This window comes from Heptranchias perlo, chromosome 3, assembly GCF_035084215.1.
Source record: "Heptranchias perlo isolate sHepPer1 chromosome 3, sHepPer1.hap1, whole genome shotgun sequence".
In the NCBI taxonomy this organism is placed as follows: Eukaryota; Metazoa; Chordata; class Chondrichthyes; order Hexanchiformes; family Hexanchidae; genus Heptranchias; species Heptranchias perlo.
Window position 1 is genome coordinate 60,565,127 of NC_090327.1, and position 17,043 is coordinate 60,582,169.

The window sequence follows — 17,043 nt, forward strand, 5'->3', positions numbered from 1 at the left end:
GTCGTTGAGTATATTCAGGGCTGAGATCGATGAAATATAAAGGTAGCTATAGACTGGCTGGGTTCTGGATGTAACTCTGCAACAAGCTGAGATTTTCAATCTCAGCCATAACGATGATGGGAGGTCTTGATTGGAGGTCACATGCTTTCCCACAAGGGAAGAAGAATGGGGGTGTCTGGGAGAAGAGCTCGAGTCACCCCTAGGTCACTATTAAACATTTTAGTGGTTGATTCCAGAGAGAGCTGAGTACTTATCTACAGTACCCACTTAGCCAGTACAGATTTATGACACAGGAAGACACCAAAAAAGGAAAGAGGAGCAAATAGCAAAAGTTCAAATAAAATCTGCCTTCTTCAGCTCGCACCAGATGAATATTTAAATTACAGCTCTGCTGCACTTTTGTTCTGCTGCCATACATTAATGGCCTGGCAAGGAAGTAATGAAAAATTGTACCATTAAATGGTTTTAAAATTTTTACCCTCCTTTTCTGTTGGGTTACTGGCAGTGGCAACCCTCCAGTACCATACCCAATGACGTTCTTGATATTAGTCCAGACAGCGAATAGTGCCAGTCCATTCGATCATTCGGATGCATCACAACTCAGTCTGACCCTGTCTTCACCTGGTGTTGAAACAATACACAGTGGGGGCAGAAGTGGGCAGAAGTGAGAAGAAGGCAGCGCATAGTAAAAAGTAGTGGGAACCTTGGGTGATTTTTCTCTTTCCTAATCCAGGGCACCGGAGGTATAATTTATTAAGTGTTTTTGTTACAGGGTGTCTGGTGACACAGCATATTGGCCCTCCAGCACACTCAACTGGTATCCTCCTACTCCATGTCACAAAGTGAACTGCAGCTTATCTGTGCCACTGTGGCAGGCCCAGAGCAAAGAGGCCAAGCAAGAGAGAGTCTAACCACCTCCCCTTGACATTCAACGGCATTACCATCACCGAATCCCCCACCATCAACATCCTGGGGGTCACCATTGACCAGAAACTTAACTGGACCAGCCATATAAGCAGGTCAAAGGCTGGGTATTCTGCGGCGAGTGACTCCCCTCCTAACTCCCCAAAGCCTTTCCACCATCTACAAGGCACAAGTCAGGAGTGTGATGGAATACTCTCCACTTGCTTGGATGAGTGCAGCTCCAACAACACTCAAGAAGCTCGACACCATCCAGGACAAAGCAGCCCGCTTGATTGGCACCCCATCCACCACCCTAAACATTCACTCCCTTCACCACTAGCACACCATGGCTGCAGTATGTACCAGCTACAAGATGCACTGCAGCAACTCGCCAAGGCTTCTTCAACAGCACCTCCCAAACCCACGGCCTCTACCACCTAAAAGGATAAGAGCAGCAGGCACATGGGAACAACACCACCTGCACGTTCCCCTCCAAGTCACACACTATCCCGACTTGGAAATATATCGCTGTTCCTTCATTGTCGCTGGGACAAAATCCTAGAACTCCCTTCCTAACAGCACTGTAGGAGAACCTTCACCATACTGACTGCAGCGGTTCAAGGCGACTCACCACCACCTTCTCAAGGGCAATTAGGGATGGGCAATAAATGCCGGCCTCGCCAGCGACGCCCACATCCCATGAACGAATAAAAAAAAAAATTTCCTCCTCTGGGAAATATGAAGGCAGCTTAGTCCTGCAATGCTTTTGCCAGATAGCAATTGGTTGTCACCCGAAAGCACTCTGACTGGGAAAGGTGTGTGACATGGAGAAAAGAAGAGGAAGAACCATAAACAAATTACTCAAACAAGAAGAAAATGGTTTGCAAATCTGGCAAGCCAATTATTCCATATCCTTTGATGATGATTTCATTAAATTAATGGCAAACAATCAGCTCCATGTAGACTATGATCTATAAAATAAACCACAGAAATTTTGGTGGCACAGGTTCACTCCTTCAGCCTCATGAACAAAAACAGCCCCTAACACAGAGTAAAAAATGTTCATAAAAGACTGCAAAATCCAGGTGTTAAGCCTTAATGTAAAACAGCAGCCAGCTGACCCAATACGTACCTCTCTTGTCATGAGATCCTGTGTCTCAGCTGGATATAATTCCACAATCTGTAACAATCTAGGGAATCTCAATCTGGCTTCTCTTGAATTATACTTCAGCGCTTTTAACATATTCTCCACTACACAGGCTGGGAATGTATGTAGCTCAGGGAAATTCATAGCTGTAACAAACATGAATTTATTTATTTAAAAATCATAAAAAACAGAATGTGCACAAACAATGTATTGGTGATCATCACTACTGTGGAGGTGTGAAAGTTGGAATAAACAGTAAGGGAATAATGCATTGCTCCAACGTAAAAGCTGGGCTCCTCACCAACTTTTGGTCGTGGGCCACTCTTCTAAAGCCTAGAAGTTGGGGTGCCTGTCTGGAAAATGCAAATGACTTTCAGGTCAGCAAATCGGCTGGGGATCAAGTCTATGTCCTTATGACAGGGACAAGTCCCACCACGCTGCAATTCTGTTGATGCAACGGCCTAACAGAAAATCCAGGCAAATATCTTCAGGAGAGGTGGTGAGAGGAAAAGAAAATTGACGAGATAAAAGAGGGTGGAAAAAAAGATGAAAATCAGAGGAGAAAGTGGAAAGATTTTTTTTTTCCCCAAACAAAAACGGCAGGCAAAAGAGCAAAGGAAGTTTTTGGCACAACTAGTCCCAGTCACCATATATATATATTAAAAAAGTGAGAGAAGGCCCATGCTTCACTAGCTATACATTGTATAAATACACAATACATGTAAATATATAGAAAAGAACACAAGTTATTACAAATTTGCTTGCAGTCTTACTGTTTTCACTTTCTTCTTCCTCACGCAGACGTTTGTCACAGAAATTTGCCAAATTCATGTAGGCCTCAATCACTCCCACTGTCTCTACATGTTCTTCAGAAAGAGACTGCACCTCTTCTTCAGCCTTTTTAACAGCACTTTGCAGATATTCATGAGCCTTTCTGTATAATCCAATCGCAACCTGAGCAACAACAAAAAACTGTCAGGACAGGTTCCGTTACCAACGGCATTTGTGCATCCTTTTGGTACAGTCTGGAGGTCAGGAATATTTTTCCTACCTGCACGATATCGTCACTAGTAGCTCCAGAAAGTTCTAGAACATTTTTTGCTCGATCCTTCTCAATATGCTGAAGAGATGATGGGTCTTTATTCAGAGCATTAGCCATAATGTAGTAGGTTGTACCAAGCAATGTGTTCTGGTCTCTGAGAGCATGTCTGTGTGTATTTAGATAATCCGTCTCGGTTTCAACTGTAAGATAAGATTTCTGTTCAAGACAGCAGCATTTAAATGAAGTCCTCATTAACTTGTTTTTTTTTCCCTGAAATGGCTTGGGTGCCTAGAGCGTCAGATATTCAATGTGCCGCAGCCCTTTAGTGATGGGGTGTAAATTCATACCCATGATCCCCCAATCTGATGAAAATATTCATTTTAATCCTTTGGAGACTGCTCCTTCTTACACACCTGCCTTTTTTTAAAAAAAAAGATAATAAAGTAATGATTAAAAATTATTTCCTCGTTGTATTTTTTTCTTTTCTGTCTTTCTGTCGACCAAGCAGGTTGGTTCTCAGGCCTCTGCTGCTCTCGACTCGGCTGGTGAGCAATGGGCAGAAGGTACATAACATGGGACTATCCAACTTTTTAAACTCTCTCTTTGCTGGTGGAGAAATGGTTTGTTGCTTCCATCTGATGGCACAGCTGCAATCAGGATCCCACCTCCTGTAAAAGGTGTATAGCCCTGCATCTGAAGCTCGCTGTCACATGTTGAAGCTATGCCAGAAAAATGTTCTTTATTTAAAAATTCAAACTGGCAATATTTGCCAGTTTGAATTTTTAAATAAAGAATATTTACAGTTGAGAAAGGCATGGATGTTAGGGAACTTGGGGAAATAAATAGTGATGTCTTGAGGAGTGTACATATTACAGAGAGGGAGGTGCTGGAAGTCTTAACGCGCATCAAGGTAGATAAATCTCCGGGACCTGATGAAATGTATCCCAGGACGTTATGGGAGGTTAGGGAGGAAATTGCGGGTCCCCTAGCAAAGATTTTTGAATCATCGACAGCTACAGGTGAGGTGCCTGAAGATTGGAGGGTAGCAAATGTGGTGCCTTTGTTTAAGAAGGGTGGCAAGGAAAAGCCTGGGAACTACAGACCGGTGAGCCTGACATCTGTAGTGGGTAAGTTGTTAGAGGGTATTCTGAGGGACAGGATCTACAGGCATTTGGAGAGGCAGGGACTGATTAGGAACAGTCAACATGGTTTTGAGAGAGGAAAATCATGTCTCATGAATTTGATTGAGTTTTTTGAAGGGGTAACCAAGAAGATAGATGAGGGCTGTGCAGTAGACGTGGTCTACATGGACTTCAGCAAAGCCTTTGACAAGGTACCGCATGGTAGGTTGTTACATAAGGTTAAATCTCACGGGATCCAAGGTGAGGTAGCCAATTGGATACAAAATTGGATTGACGACAGAAGACAGAGGGTGGTTTTAGAGGGTTGTTTTTCAAACTGGAGGCCTGTGTCCAGCGGTGTGCCTCAGGGATCGGTGCTGGGTCCGCTGTTATTTGTTATTTATATTAATGATTTGGATGAGAATTTAGGAGGCATGGTTAGTAAGTTTGCAGATGACACCAAGATTGGTGGCATTGTGGACAGTGAAGAAGGTTATCTAGGATTGCAACGGGATCTTGATAAATTGGGCCAGTGGGCTGATGAATGGCAGATGCAGTTTAATTTAGATAAATGTGAGGTGATGCATTTTGGTAGATCGAATCGGGCCAGGACCTACTCCGTTAATGGTAGGGCGTTGGGGAGAGTTATAGAACAAAGAGATCTAGGAGTACAGGTTCATAGCTCCTTGAAAGTGGAGTCACAGGTGGATAGGGTGGTGAAGAAGGCATTCGGCATGCTTGGTTTCATTGGTCAGATCATTGAATACAGGAGTTGGGATGTCTTGTTGAAGTTGTACAAGACATTAGTAAGGCCACACTTGGAATACTGTGTACAGTTCTGGTCACCCTATTATAGAAAGGATATTATTAAACTAGAAAGAGTGCAGAAAAGATTTACTAGGATGCTGCCGGGACTTGATGGTTTGACTTATAGGGAGAGGTTAGATAGACTGGGACTTTTTTCCCTGGAGAGTAGGAGGTTTAGGGGTGATCTTATAGAAGTCTATAAAATAATGAGGGGCATAGATAAGGTCGATAGTCAAAATCTTTTCCCAAAGGTAGGGGAGTCCATAACGAGGGGACATAGATTTAAGGTGAGAGGGGAGAGATACAAAAGGGTCCAGAGGGGCAATTTTTTCACTCAAAGGGTGGTGAGTGTCTGGAACGAGCTGCCAGAGGCAGTAGTAGAGGCGGGTACAATTTTGTCTTTTAAAAAGCATTTGGACAGTTACATGGGTAAGATGGGTATAGAGGGATATGGGCCAAGTGCAGGCAATTGGGACTAGCTTAGTGGTATAAACAGGGCGACATGGACATGTTGGGCCGAAGGGCCTGTTTCCATGTTGTAACTTCTATGATTCTATGATTCTTCTAAAAGAGAAAACATTTTCAAAAGTCAGCACAATCAAAAAAGTTTTAAAAAACGCAGCGGGAAAGCTGTCAGAAAGCATTCTTACTGATTTAAAGAATCAACGTTTTCGGTCGCTATGGCAATGTTAGAAAGCCGTCAGCCATACCTAGTAAGGGGATGGTCTTCATCATCGTTACAATCTGCTCGGCTCTCTCCTGACTCTGACTGCGCTTATGGCTGCATCGGCTGTAACTATGTATCCATCTCACTCTCCAGTCATCTCTGGCCTTGGACTCTTTATAAAGTTCTTTCAGCAGCTTGGTCGCCACTGAAAAATTGTTCTGAAATAAGGAAAACAATTGACTTTCTGAAAAAAGTTAATCAAAAGGAATTTGAAGAATTAATTATTTTGTAGTTGAAGGTTCAGGTTTAACAGCTAGCAATTTATGAGTTTGTCACAGTTGTAATTTATTTTAAATTTAATTGGATAACATATATTTCAGCCATGAAAATGAAAAATTACCTAGTGTTGTAATTTAGCAACATGTAATCTTTCACAATAAGCACAAAAGTGCTGTAACTAGGACTTGTGTTTCTTTTTGCCAATTATTTCCCTCCATTCACGATAACTTGGTGCCCTCTGGTACCTTGCCCAAGTGACCATTATTCATGTATATCCTTCAACAGTGAGTGCTGGCTGGTTATTTGACAATGAGGAACTTTACCGGACACCCACAGGCATACCTTTACAGCAGGGGTCAGTGGTTAGCAATCGAAAGCTGGAATCCTGGCTACGAACTCATCCTATTTTCAGGGCCTATTTTAGTTAACGGCTGTACTAAGACTAAATACTGTGATTAAACAAGTGGAACAGGCATTTCAATGTCCCCCTCAATATCAAAAGTCTCTTCACTAATAATTAACATAGAACACAGATTTTTATATTAACTGCATTTGATCAACAGATGCCGGTAACATTTTGTTGTATACCTGTTTCCTTGCACTTTCTAACATTTTTAACTTCATATTAAATTTACAGCTTCTTATGACCATGTCGACATCTTCCTCTTCTCTGTCCACATCCATTTTAGTATCAGCTCCTTCATCATCCACCTCCATACTATCATCAGCCTGAACGTGAGACAATTGCTCCTTGATCTTGTCGAGGAAGAAACAGCTGAGATATGGAGGAAAAAAAAATCAGAAAAAAAGTACCTACACTAAAGAAACTATAATAAAAAAACTAATTGATCACTTGTGGAATTGCTTATGGACTAAAAACAAAAATTTGAAATCATGCCAGTGGGTGGCTGGTACCACACATGGCATACAAGGTTAGGAACACCAGATCAGGTCAATGTTGGGTGAGACACGGTACACAAGCAGGGTTCAGTTGGGATCAGGTTGGGCAAGGCAGACAAGCTTGGTCAGGCAGAGGCTGAAACCTTGATATGCAGCTTCGTTTGGAGGCAAAGGGAGAAGAGAGGCCGAGTGAACTGGGAATTGTTGCACGATTAAACAAAATTAAAAACACTTGGAAGAATATGAAACATTATTTTAAAAGAGGAAAGCCGATAAATGTACATCTTACATGGTCTTGTGGGAATCTGATTGGTCCATGACATCATGGACCAAACAGCAATGTTACAAGCTTACAACAGACACAAATGGGTAAATTTTAACAATGAGGCGGGATCTCAGCTGGGGGGGTGGGTGGGATGTCAATAAGCAGGTGGGAAACAGAGAATTTTTTTTCGTGTGTTCTCTCATGAGATCGCAACTCAATTGAAGGCACTTAATTCTAATTCCAGGTTTCACATCTCCAAGCTGCGCAGCGGGCGTAGTACGCACTCGCATGATGCGATTTGAAACCCACTATTTAAAGAGCCAATGCAAAAATGGATTTTGAAAGAGAAAGGAGTAAAACGTAGAATGGAAGGACATAGAGGAAAGGCAGCACCCAGGTTCTCGGGCACCTCCCTGGAGATACTACTGGCTGCTGGGAGAAGCAGGAGGGAGTTGTTACACCTGGGTGACAGGAGGAACAAACCTGCTTCTGCCACCAAGGTGTGGCTGGAGGTGACAGAACAGGTCAGCAGCAGAAGCATGATGCCCAGGTCTTGGGTGCAGAGCAAAGAGCGATTTAATGACCTAACCAGGTCAGGAAACGTGAGCACAGTTATTGATTCACCTACATCCTGTGGTGCACATCACCATCACCACCACCCCCCCATCCCCCCCCCACACTCTGTCTTGCCAAGCCTACTCCATCACATCATTCCTCAGAACCACTCAAGTCTCATTATCAACTTACCTTTACTTTGTGCACTTCCTCACCTCCCCATTTGTGAACCCACCACTCCCACTCGCCTCAATCCTGATGCAATGACATGAATCTGTCTGATACTCACCCTCTGATGCATCTCTTTCATGGGCAATGGTCACCGAAAGCAATGCTTCCATCGGGTGACCCCGTCACCCTCACTCACACATCTGTTCTTTCTCCCCTTGTAGAAGAGAATGCAAAATGCGTGGGAGAGGAGCAGGACTGGAGGGGTCCACCACAAATAATGGCCTTGACAGAGGCAGAGGAGGGGGCGTTGGAACTCAGCCGGACGCAGAAATGCCTGGCTGTCTGGGATGCCGAGACTGGCACCCCGCAAACGTCTGGTGACAGAACTTTAACATCCCTCACACACAACATGAATTGATGCTATCAATGATTGGCCTGTTGCAAACCTCAGGATGCTCATTGCAACATCACTTCTGCAATGATTCTTAATATTCCTGTATGTTCTCTTCTAGGGCCTTCAAGTGCTGAAGGACCTGGACGAGGGCGATTCCTCAGAGGAGCTCCATGCCTCGGAGGGCGTACCGTCACATTATAGCAAGCCATGCACCTGTGCCAATACTTGCACCTCAGTGGGTCCTATTAGAGAGTTAGTTGGGTTGTCACCCGGTGAGCCACCACTCAAGTAAGCACGAGCAGACACTGGTGGCAGGGGCAGCTTTGGAGAATCCACGTCGGTGGGCGCACTCCTCTCCAAGCTCTGCTCAGCTGGACACAGATGCTGAACCCCAGGGGCCATCCTTAAAAAGGAGAATGATCGAGGTACATGTGATGTACTGGAAGACTTTCCACATTGACACAGAGGCTGGAGGGGTCCACTTCCAGCATTAATGGAGTGGTGGTGCAGGTAAGTGCAGGAATGTCTGCAATGGAGAGAATGGCAGCCTTCTTGGTGCTTCATGCATGGCTCACAAATGAGTCCATTCAGGCCCTGACAACGGCAGTGCGAACTCAGGGTTACCAACATTCTGCTGCCTTAAACAGGCAGACAGATATGTTAGCAGTGGCCTCACAAGGCATTACACATGTCCTCCAAGCTGTTGCCCAGCAGAATGGTAAGCGTGATGTGGCCCTAGCCCAAGAGAGGGATGATGGTGAAAGGGGACATGGAAGTGGGGACTCCACGTCTCACCTGTAGCACCCTCCTCCCCCCCCCTCAACTGGTACCCACAATGCTGCCTCCTCTCCAGATGGCCGAGTCTTCCCCTACACAGATGCAGGTGGAGCAGTCTTTGGTGGGGCCCTCACAGGCTCCAAAACCGAGAGGGTGTAGACCTAGAGCATCTCAGCAGTCAGGGCTGGGACCTAAGCAACCTACCACTACCCCTGTTGAAGCCACAAGGGATGCATCCCGTAGAAATGGTAGGAAGGTGGTGGTGAAGGCTTTGTGATCACCAAGGGTGTCTGACTAAATGTCATGTTTTTCATTTATAATTATTTTTTCTTACCTGCACATTAAATGTTATAATTTGCACCACGACTGCCACCTCTTGAGCAATCTTGAGTCCCTTTCGTGAAAATGCCCTTCCATGTCCCTCATAGTTAATGGCGAGATTGATGCCACCCACTGGGTGCGTTTACAATGGGTGTATGTGTGGTTGTAGGACTGATTTGTGCAAACGGGGGGGGTGGTGAGGGGATGCTGGTGGGAGGGGGTGCTGGTAGTTCCAGGTGGTGTGAGTACTTCACTTTGCAGATCTCCTTATGAGAATCTATCAAATATGAGTGACTTCCTGGTATCACAAGCAGCCATGTGTGCCATTGCTCGGCCGTTGGGTTGCCCATTGTCATCCTCCTCCTCTTCTTCAATGTTGATGGCAGGTGCAGATGCTTCATGAGTGCATGGGACCTCATCCACCTGTAACCCTCCCTGATGGGCGATGTTGTGCAGGACGCAACGCACGACTATTACTCTACACAACCTCACCAATGAGTACTGAAGGGCTCCCCCAGATTGATCCAGGCACCTGAAGCGCATCTTGAGCATTCCTGTAGCTTGTTCAATGGCAGACTTGGTGGTGATGTGACTGTCGTTGTACTGCTGCTGTGCCTCACTGGTGGGGTTTCTCAGAGGTGTCATGAGCCACATCTGCAGGGGGTATCCCTTGTCTCCAAAGAGCCAGCCCTTAAGTCTGTCTTGTGCATGGAAGAGGACCGGGATGTTGGATTCGTGCAAAATGAAGGGATCATGGTAGCTGCCAGGGAATTTGGCACACACCTGCAGAAACCACTTCCAGTGGTCGCAAACCAGCTGCACACTGATGGAGCAGCCCAAGATAAAGCAGCCCGCTTGATTGGCACCCCATCCACCACCCTAAACATTCACTCCCTTCACCACCGGCGCGCAGGGGCTGCAGTGTGTACCATCCACAGGATGCACTGCAGCAACTTGCCAAGGCTTCTTCGACAGCACCTCCCAAACCTGCGACCTCTACCACCTAGAAGGACAAGAGCAGCAGGCACATGGGAACAACACCACCTGCACGTTCCCCTCCAAGTCACACACCATCCCGACTTGGAAATATATCGCCGTTCCTTCATCGTCGCTGGGTCAAAATCCTGGAACTCCCTTCCTAACAGCACTGTGGGAGAACCGTCACCACACGGACTGCAGCGGTTCAAGAAGGCGGCTCACCACCACCTTCTCAAGGGCAATTAGGGATGGGCAATAAATGCCGGCCTCGCCAGCGACGCCCACATCCCATGAACGAATAATAAAAAAAAAACACTGATTGAGTGATATCCCTTTTCGGTTGATAAACAGTCCTGGCTCACGTGCAGGTCCTCGGTTTGCTGCATGTGCAATCAATTGCGCCCTGTACCGTGGGAAGCCAACCACAGAGTGGAAACCCACTGCCCTCTCAGTCTGGCTGAAGTTGTCGATGGGGTAGCTGATGTAGTCGGATGCTCTGGCACCAAGGCATCCGTGACCTGTCATATACACTTATGTACAGACGACTGATAGACCCTGGTGATGTCACTGGTGGCGCCCAGGAAGGATCCGGAGGCGAAGAAATCGAGGGCAGTGGTGACTTTAACTGCGACAGGCAATGTGTGACCACTAGGCCCAGCTAGGAGCAGCTCTGCATGAAGGAGCCTGCAGATATCTGCAACCACCTGGTGACTCAATCTGAGCCTTCGTTGGCACTGTTCCTCAGGAGGGGTCTAGGAAGCTCAGCCTCTGACTGTGGACCCTCTCACGTGGGCAGTGCCTCCTGCGACCTCAGCCCCTCTGTTGGTCACCTCTCTGCTCTTCTGCAGGTCCTTTTGGAGTTGCAACTCCCAGAACTGCACGCCGTGCCTGCCTCGGATGGTGATGTGCTTCCTCCTCAGATATACAGCTGAATAAATACATTGCGCCCCCCCCCCCCATCCTGACAATGTCAGTTTGAGGGGATCCAAAATGTAGGTAAATATGTGTGAACAAGAATTCTGAGTGTGAACAAAGAAATCTCAGTCTAAACACAAAGCTCCCAGCCAAAGATTTGTCTGAGAGAACTGACTGCCCTGCTGCAAAAACTCACTTTTTCTTCACATGTGTCAATCACTGGTTTAAATGGGTGCTGACTACAACTTGCCTCCGTTTCCATGGCATCTTTCAGAGGCCACGGGAAACCCATTAAGGGAAAGTTAAAATCATTTGTATGGCTGAATGCACAAAAATGTAATCCCCTTAACTGCTTCAACGGCAATTGGACCTTTAAATATCAGCCCACTGGCTTTAAGTGCTTCCGGGTTTCAGAAGCGCGCACGCACCCAGACAAGTCTGGGTCAAACCTGGAAGTGGGCAGGTTGGAGCCAGGATTTGGTCCCGCTCCCTAAACCAACAATTTTCACTGTCCACCCGCCCCCAACCCACCTGTTCTTGAGGGTTAAAAATTTATCCCAAAACTTTTAGTTAGGCAGATAGATAGCTAGATTCTATTGGCAAACTGTGTTCAATGAAACCAAGGATTTTTGTTAGCACTTTTCATATATAAAAAGGTATATCTATGGCTTTGTCACTCACTTGTAATGTATAACACACACATGCTGTATAAATATTACATCATCTGAGGAGTGTCCTCTGTCCATTAATGCTTTTTGGAATTATATACTTTAAAGCAATGATGGACAAGTATAACAACACACACAACCATTTTCCCAAAACTTCAACTTAAGCAGTCGGGGGCTCAATTTACCCGGTGAGTAATTGAGCCATACCAGCCAACCAAGTCCCAGGTTTGATCCCTGGTCTATGCTGAGTTAGCAGATTTCAACTAGGATAGCAATAGGGGCACTACAATTGGCCTCAGTTCCCTTGGGTTAGGGAATGGAAAATTCACCATGGTGAAACACCATCATTCTCCTGATATTATCCAGCAACCCTTGATGGAACCTTGCTCATATGGGTCTAAATAATGGCCAGTTAAGTAAAATACTGGAGTGTGGTCACTTTCCATGGAACCATACACTAGCATGTAGTAAATGTCTTCAAGGATAGGATAACAAAATTTTATAAGCAAATTGGTATGACAATTACAGTACATAATTACACAGATGAATTATGTATTGATTTGAATCTGGAGACCATTAACAGTTTCTGTTCGTTTTAATGTTAAAGTTTTGTGGTCCATTAGAATACGGTCTTTAGGTTACCAGAGGCAGCCATGGACAAGTTTTAAAACATTTTTCCATCCAGCAACAGGGGGATCTACTTGAACTACTGAAGATGTAACTGAAACAATTACTGATAGAGAGAAAAAAATTTTGGAGTCACTGTTTTATTGAGTGACACATTGCTGGAGCATGGTTCCAGAGTCAAGCATTCCCACAGTACCCACAGTATATGATCATAGGATGAGGAAGACCATTCAGTTCATCCCAGCTCATCTGTCCAGAAAAAATAATTTCCTTCATCATAGCATTCACTTATGCCTTAAATTATTCCAAGGATTTTGCCTTCACATCCTACCCAAAGGTTCATTGGATATATTGATCACTCTGTGTAAAGCTTCTTAACATCAGTTCTAAATTTGCCTTTCACCGGTTTCAACTTGTGCACCCTTGTTCTATTGTCACGGTGCAATTTGAACGAAATTTCCAGATCTACACGTCACCTTTCAAGGCTAAGTAGCCGAGTTTCTCCAAACTCTGTTCTCTCACCTATGGAGTCTCATGGATCTTCCCTCCATCATTTCCCTTCTCGGTGACCAGAAATGGACAATGTATTGTTTGACCAGAGCATTATTTTGACTATACAATTCAGCACTCTGCTTGTTGTCCAGTCACTACAGAGCTGTAATGAACATGTTGAATCTACTAAAATTCCCAAATGTTTTTTTAACCACCCTCAGCTATTTCAACACCATTGCTGAAGTACTCATTATATCCATTTTCTCTTCCAATCTGTAATACTTTGCACTTGTCCATATTAAATGTCATCTGCCATTATTCTGCCCAATTGTGTATTTTTTCTAAGTCATTGTGTAGGTCCCTGGCTAGATTTGCCTCTACCTAGTTCAGGGCTGCTAAAGCCACTTGGGCCTTTGACACTAACCTGGCTTAGATCAGCTTACTTGATCACATACAAAGGATCAAACCTGGGAATATTCTTGGTCTCTGATTCAATGCTGCATTGAGCAGTATAACCGTTGAGCCATTGGAGTACGGTGCATTTTAATTATATCAAAGATGAATGTGTATAAGTATATTTGTGTTGCTCCTGAATGTATTCTTGGGAATGTTTAAGCACAGTTCAGGATCTATTACGTGAAATGGTTTGGATGAATTTTTAGTTTCATATAAGCAAACAATGTTGTTTTCCTATTCTGAGGACCCTAAGGGTTTCAAAAGAGAAGTTAGATATTTGAAATTTATATTCAAAATTGACAGTTCTTGAAGCCCGAGCTCAAATTTAGCTTAAAGCATCTATTATACATGCGTGCCCTTGAAGTAAAAATGGGATGAGCATAGATGAAAACATTGCATTTCATTCTGGCAAACGAGACTGTGATACCGAATGTCATCAGCAAGCTTTGTCTGCCTGTAGTCCCTTTCCTTAATTTGAGTATTTTAACTGTTAAACTCATATACTGTTCTTGCCTGCACCATGTGATTCAATTCACACTACATAACTTCCTCTGCTGTTTTGCCTTGTTTGGCTGGCGATGTGGATAAAACACCCCATTTTTAAACCACAGAAGTGGGAGTTTGGCACCTAAGAGCACTTGGTGGGGTTTAGCCCTGGGAAAATGGTGGAGATGGGAGGCCTTCAACCACATGGCAGTGGAAAGTTGGGGTTTAGGGGCTTTGAGTACTTGGGCAGGGGGTGAAGAGGAGTAGTGGCAGGTCTGGGGTACAGGTACACTTGGGAGTGGTTTGAGAGTAGCAGAGTAGTAGGGTCTCTGAGCACTCAGGAAACAGAGATCTATGAAGAGTTAAGGATTGGGCTTGTACCAGTAGTGGGGTTGCACTGTGGGTTGGTAATGTTGGGAAAGATTGACCTTGAGTTTGGAAGCAGGGTTCAAAGGATATGACAGCATTGGGAGAACCTGGAGGGAGAATGCAGGATGTGGGAGCATTCGGATGTACAGTGTGGCATTTGGAAGCAATGGCAAAGGTGTGATAGGAGTGGGAGAGATGTGTCAGGATATGCCAACACACAGGGTAGGAAAGAAAGAGGCAGGGCATGGGAAAAGGGTCTTGGGGTATGGGAGCACAGGGAAGTTGGCACTGGGTCTGGGAGGGTGGTTCATGAAAGTGTGGGATAGATGTTTTTGGGGACATGGGTTGGCAGTGGGAGAAAAGGCCTGGGTGCTCTGCATCTGGAGCTGGCAGGAGGGAGCGAGGAGGAGCCAGAAGGCATGGGTGCTCAAGGGAGGAAGGGAATTTCCTAAAAGGGTTTTGTCAGCAGTGATCATGGGGAAACCTGTATTATTTAAAACACAGCTGAGTATTTATATTTTATAACTATATAGTACAGGTTTCTCAGGTCACTTCTTGGAAACCTTTGAGCACTTCCCCTCCCTGCTGCTGCTCCGCCACCCTCCCCCCCACTAATGGTTGGGTTCAAGCCAGCCTCAAGGATGAGTGTTGGGTACTGTCGCATTGGGTGGAACGGGGTGGTGGGGGACGCGATGGGGGGTGCTGATGGGGGGATTTCTTAAAAGCGTTCCTCCAGCAGTGACTGAGCAAACCTGTATTATTTAAAATAACTACTGTTGAAGGAGGGCAGGGGTGCCATAGGCCTCAGGGCAACGGGGAAAGTGGCATCTACAAGAGGCCATAATAGATGGGGCAGGCAATATCAGACGGCCAGATTTTAGTATCTTCGAGGTGGATGGCACTGATGGCACTGTAGAGAACCATGTTACCTATCTTGAGCCTCAGCTAAGTTCAGTGGTAAGTAAACAACCTGGCTTGGAGGCCATGTTTGGAGGACTCGATCAGAGGCAAGTAAAATGAACAGATAACTTCAAGTGGGACACAAAAGTCTGACAGTAAAGTATGACAGAAATAGCATGAAGGAGGAAATAATTAAGTGTTGAGAAGAAATATCCACATATGCAAAACTTAATATAGATATAGAATAACCCTGTAATTTTTTAAGGTATAGCTAACTAATCAAATATAGTTGTACTACAATATGCTCTTAGTATGATTCAGGTTCAGCAAGAACATAGAATTTACAGCACAGAAAAAGGCCATTCGGCCCAACAGGTCTATGCCAGTGTTTATGCTACACACGAGCCTCCTCCCATCTTACTACATCTAACCCTATCAACATATCCTTCTATTCCTTTCTCCTTCATGTGTTTATCTAGCTTCCCCTTAAATGTATCTATGCTACTCGCCTCAACCACTCCATGTGGTAGCGAGTTCCACATTCTCACCTATCTGAGTAAAGAACATCATACATTTAAGGTAATGTGTGGAAGGTGTTGTGTCTCTCGTGAATTTTCAGCATGAAAAGGAACATCACTTCACGATTCCAAGAACATCTTTCAATGTTATTTCATAACTTCATCTTATTCACAATATAAGAAATTAATACAATATTATTTAACGTTCATGTCATGAGTGATTTCATGAGAATTATTATCGTTCATTTGCCACAAAGATGGACAGAACTATTCTTGCGCCATACCGGTTCATGATTATGTCATCCCACACACTCATAGGATCCATCTGTGCATCTGGGTATCGACCTATCCAAGTTCTTATTAGTTTTCGAAGAGGCACTTCAGAGGTTAAATTAACTGCAAAAAACAAACAATGAAACAGTTATTCCAATAACCAGGATTAATTCATAAAATTAGATTGGGTCATGAAAGTCTTACTCACAAATCAGATAAATACGATATCCCAACGTACCCAGGTAAGTCAAAATTCAGACGCTCACTGGTGTAAACATATAAAACAATGCTTATATATATGCGGATGGTGCACACTTCCTGTACACAAATGTTACTTCCTGTAACACTTATGTCAACATTTATAATGGAAACTTACGTAAATATTTATAACTGGATGCTGTATGCAAACATTTTGTAATCGGAAAACCATATGTAAACATTTACCATCAATCACAGTTTGTTTTTGAAGTGATCGAGTAATTCAAAATGCTGTATGAAAGTGTTCTCAGTAACTGAAATTTCTAATGTCTAAAATAAGATTTTTTAAAAATACATATTTTAAACATGATTAAAATTAATCTTTGAGTTGTGTTTTGTGTCTTTTAATACATTCATTACATTTTTTTTTAAGTTGAAAGTCTCAGCTTCTCCCAAAAGCCTGGACTTGGATTAATATTTTTGCCCAGAGTGGTGACTCAGTTAACTGGGAATACAGGTGCTCAGGGTAGGGTGGGGAGGAGGGATTTCTTAAAAGGATTTTGTCAGCAGTAATCTGGGAGAAAATTTTATTATTTAAAACACAACTGAATATTTATATTTTAGAAATATATAATACAGGTATCCTCAGGTCACTGTTGGAGAGGCCTTTCAAGTAATTCCCCTTAATTAGTTCCTCCTGTCACACGTTTGTGTCTCAATTGAAGTTATTTGTTCATTTTACCTACTTTGAATTGAGCCCACCAAACATGACCTCCAAGCTAGGTGGCACTGTTGCTTGTTAGCTGAGGTTTAA

The 17,043-nt window shown here is 44.2% G+C and overlaps 1 protein-coding gene across 2 annotated transcripts in view; it reads right to left on the minus strand.

Annotated features, from left to right (window-relative positions):
* The window catches only part of prkdc (protein kinase, DNA-activated, catalytic subunit), a 253,759-nt gene that overhangs the window by 42,281 nt on the left and 194,435 nt on the right, over positions 1 to 17,043 (minus strand). For both annotated transcript variants that reach the window (XM_067979911.1, XM_067979910.1), the window contains exons 68-73: positions 16,043 to 16,154; positions 6,555 to 6,741; positions 5,731 to 5,905; positions 3,102 to 3,292; positions 2,824 to 3,004; positions 2,036 to 2,196 (exon numbers count right to left, since the gene is read on the minus strand). In XM_067979911.1, coding sequence (XP_067836012.1) covers positions 2,036 to 2,196; positions 2,824 to 3,004; positions 3,102 to 3,292; positions 5,731 to 5,905; positions 6,555 to 6,741; positions 16,043 to 16,154 — 1,007 coding nt within the window. The remainder of the gene's footprint in view (positions 1 to 2,035; positions 2,197 to 2,823; positions 3,005 to 3,101; positions 3,293 to 5,730; positions 5,906 to 6,554; positions 6,742 to 16,042; positions 16,155 to 17,043) is intronic.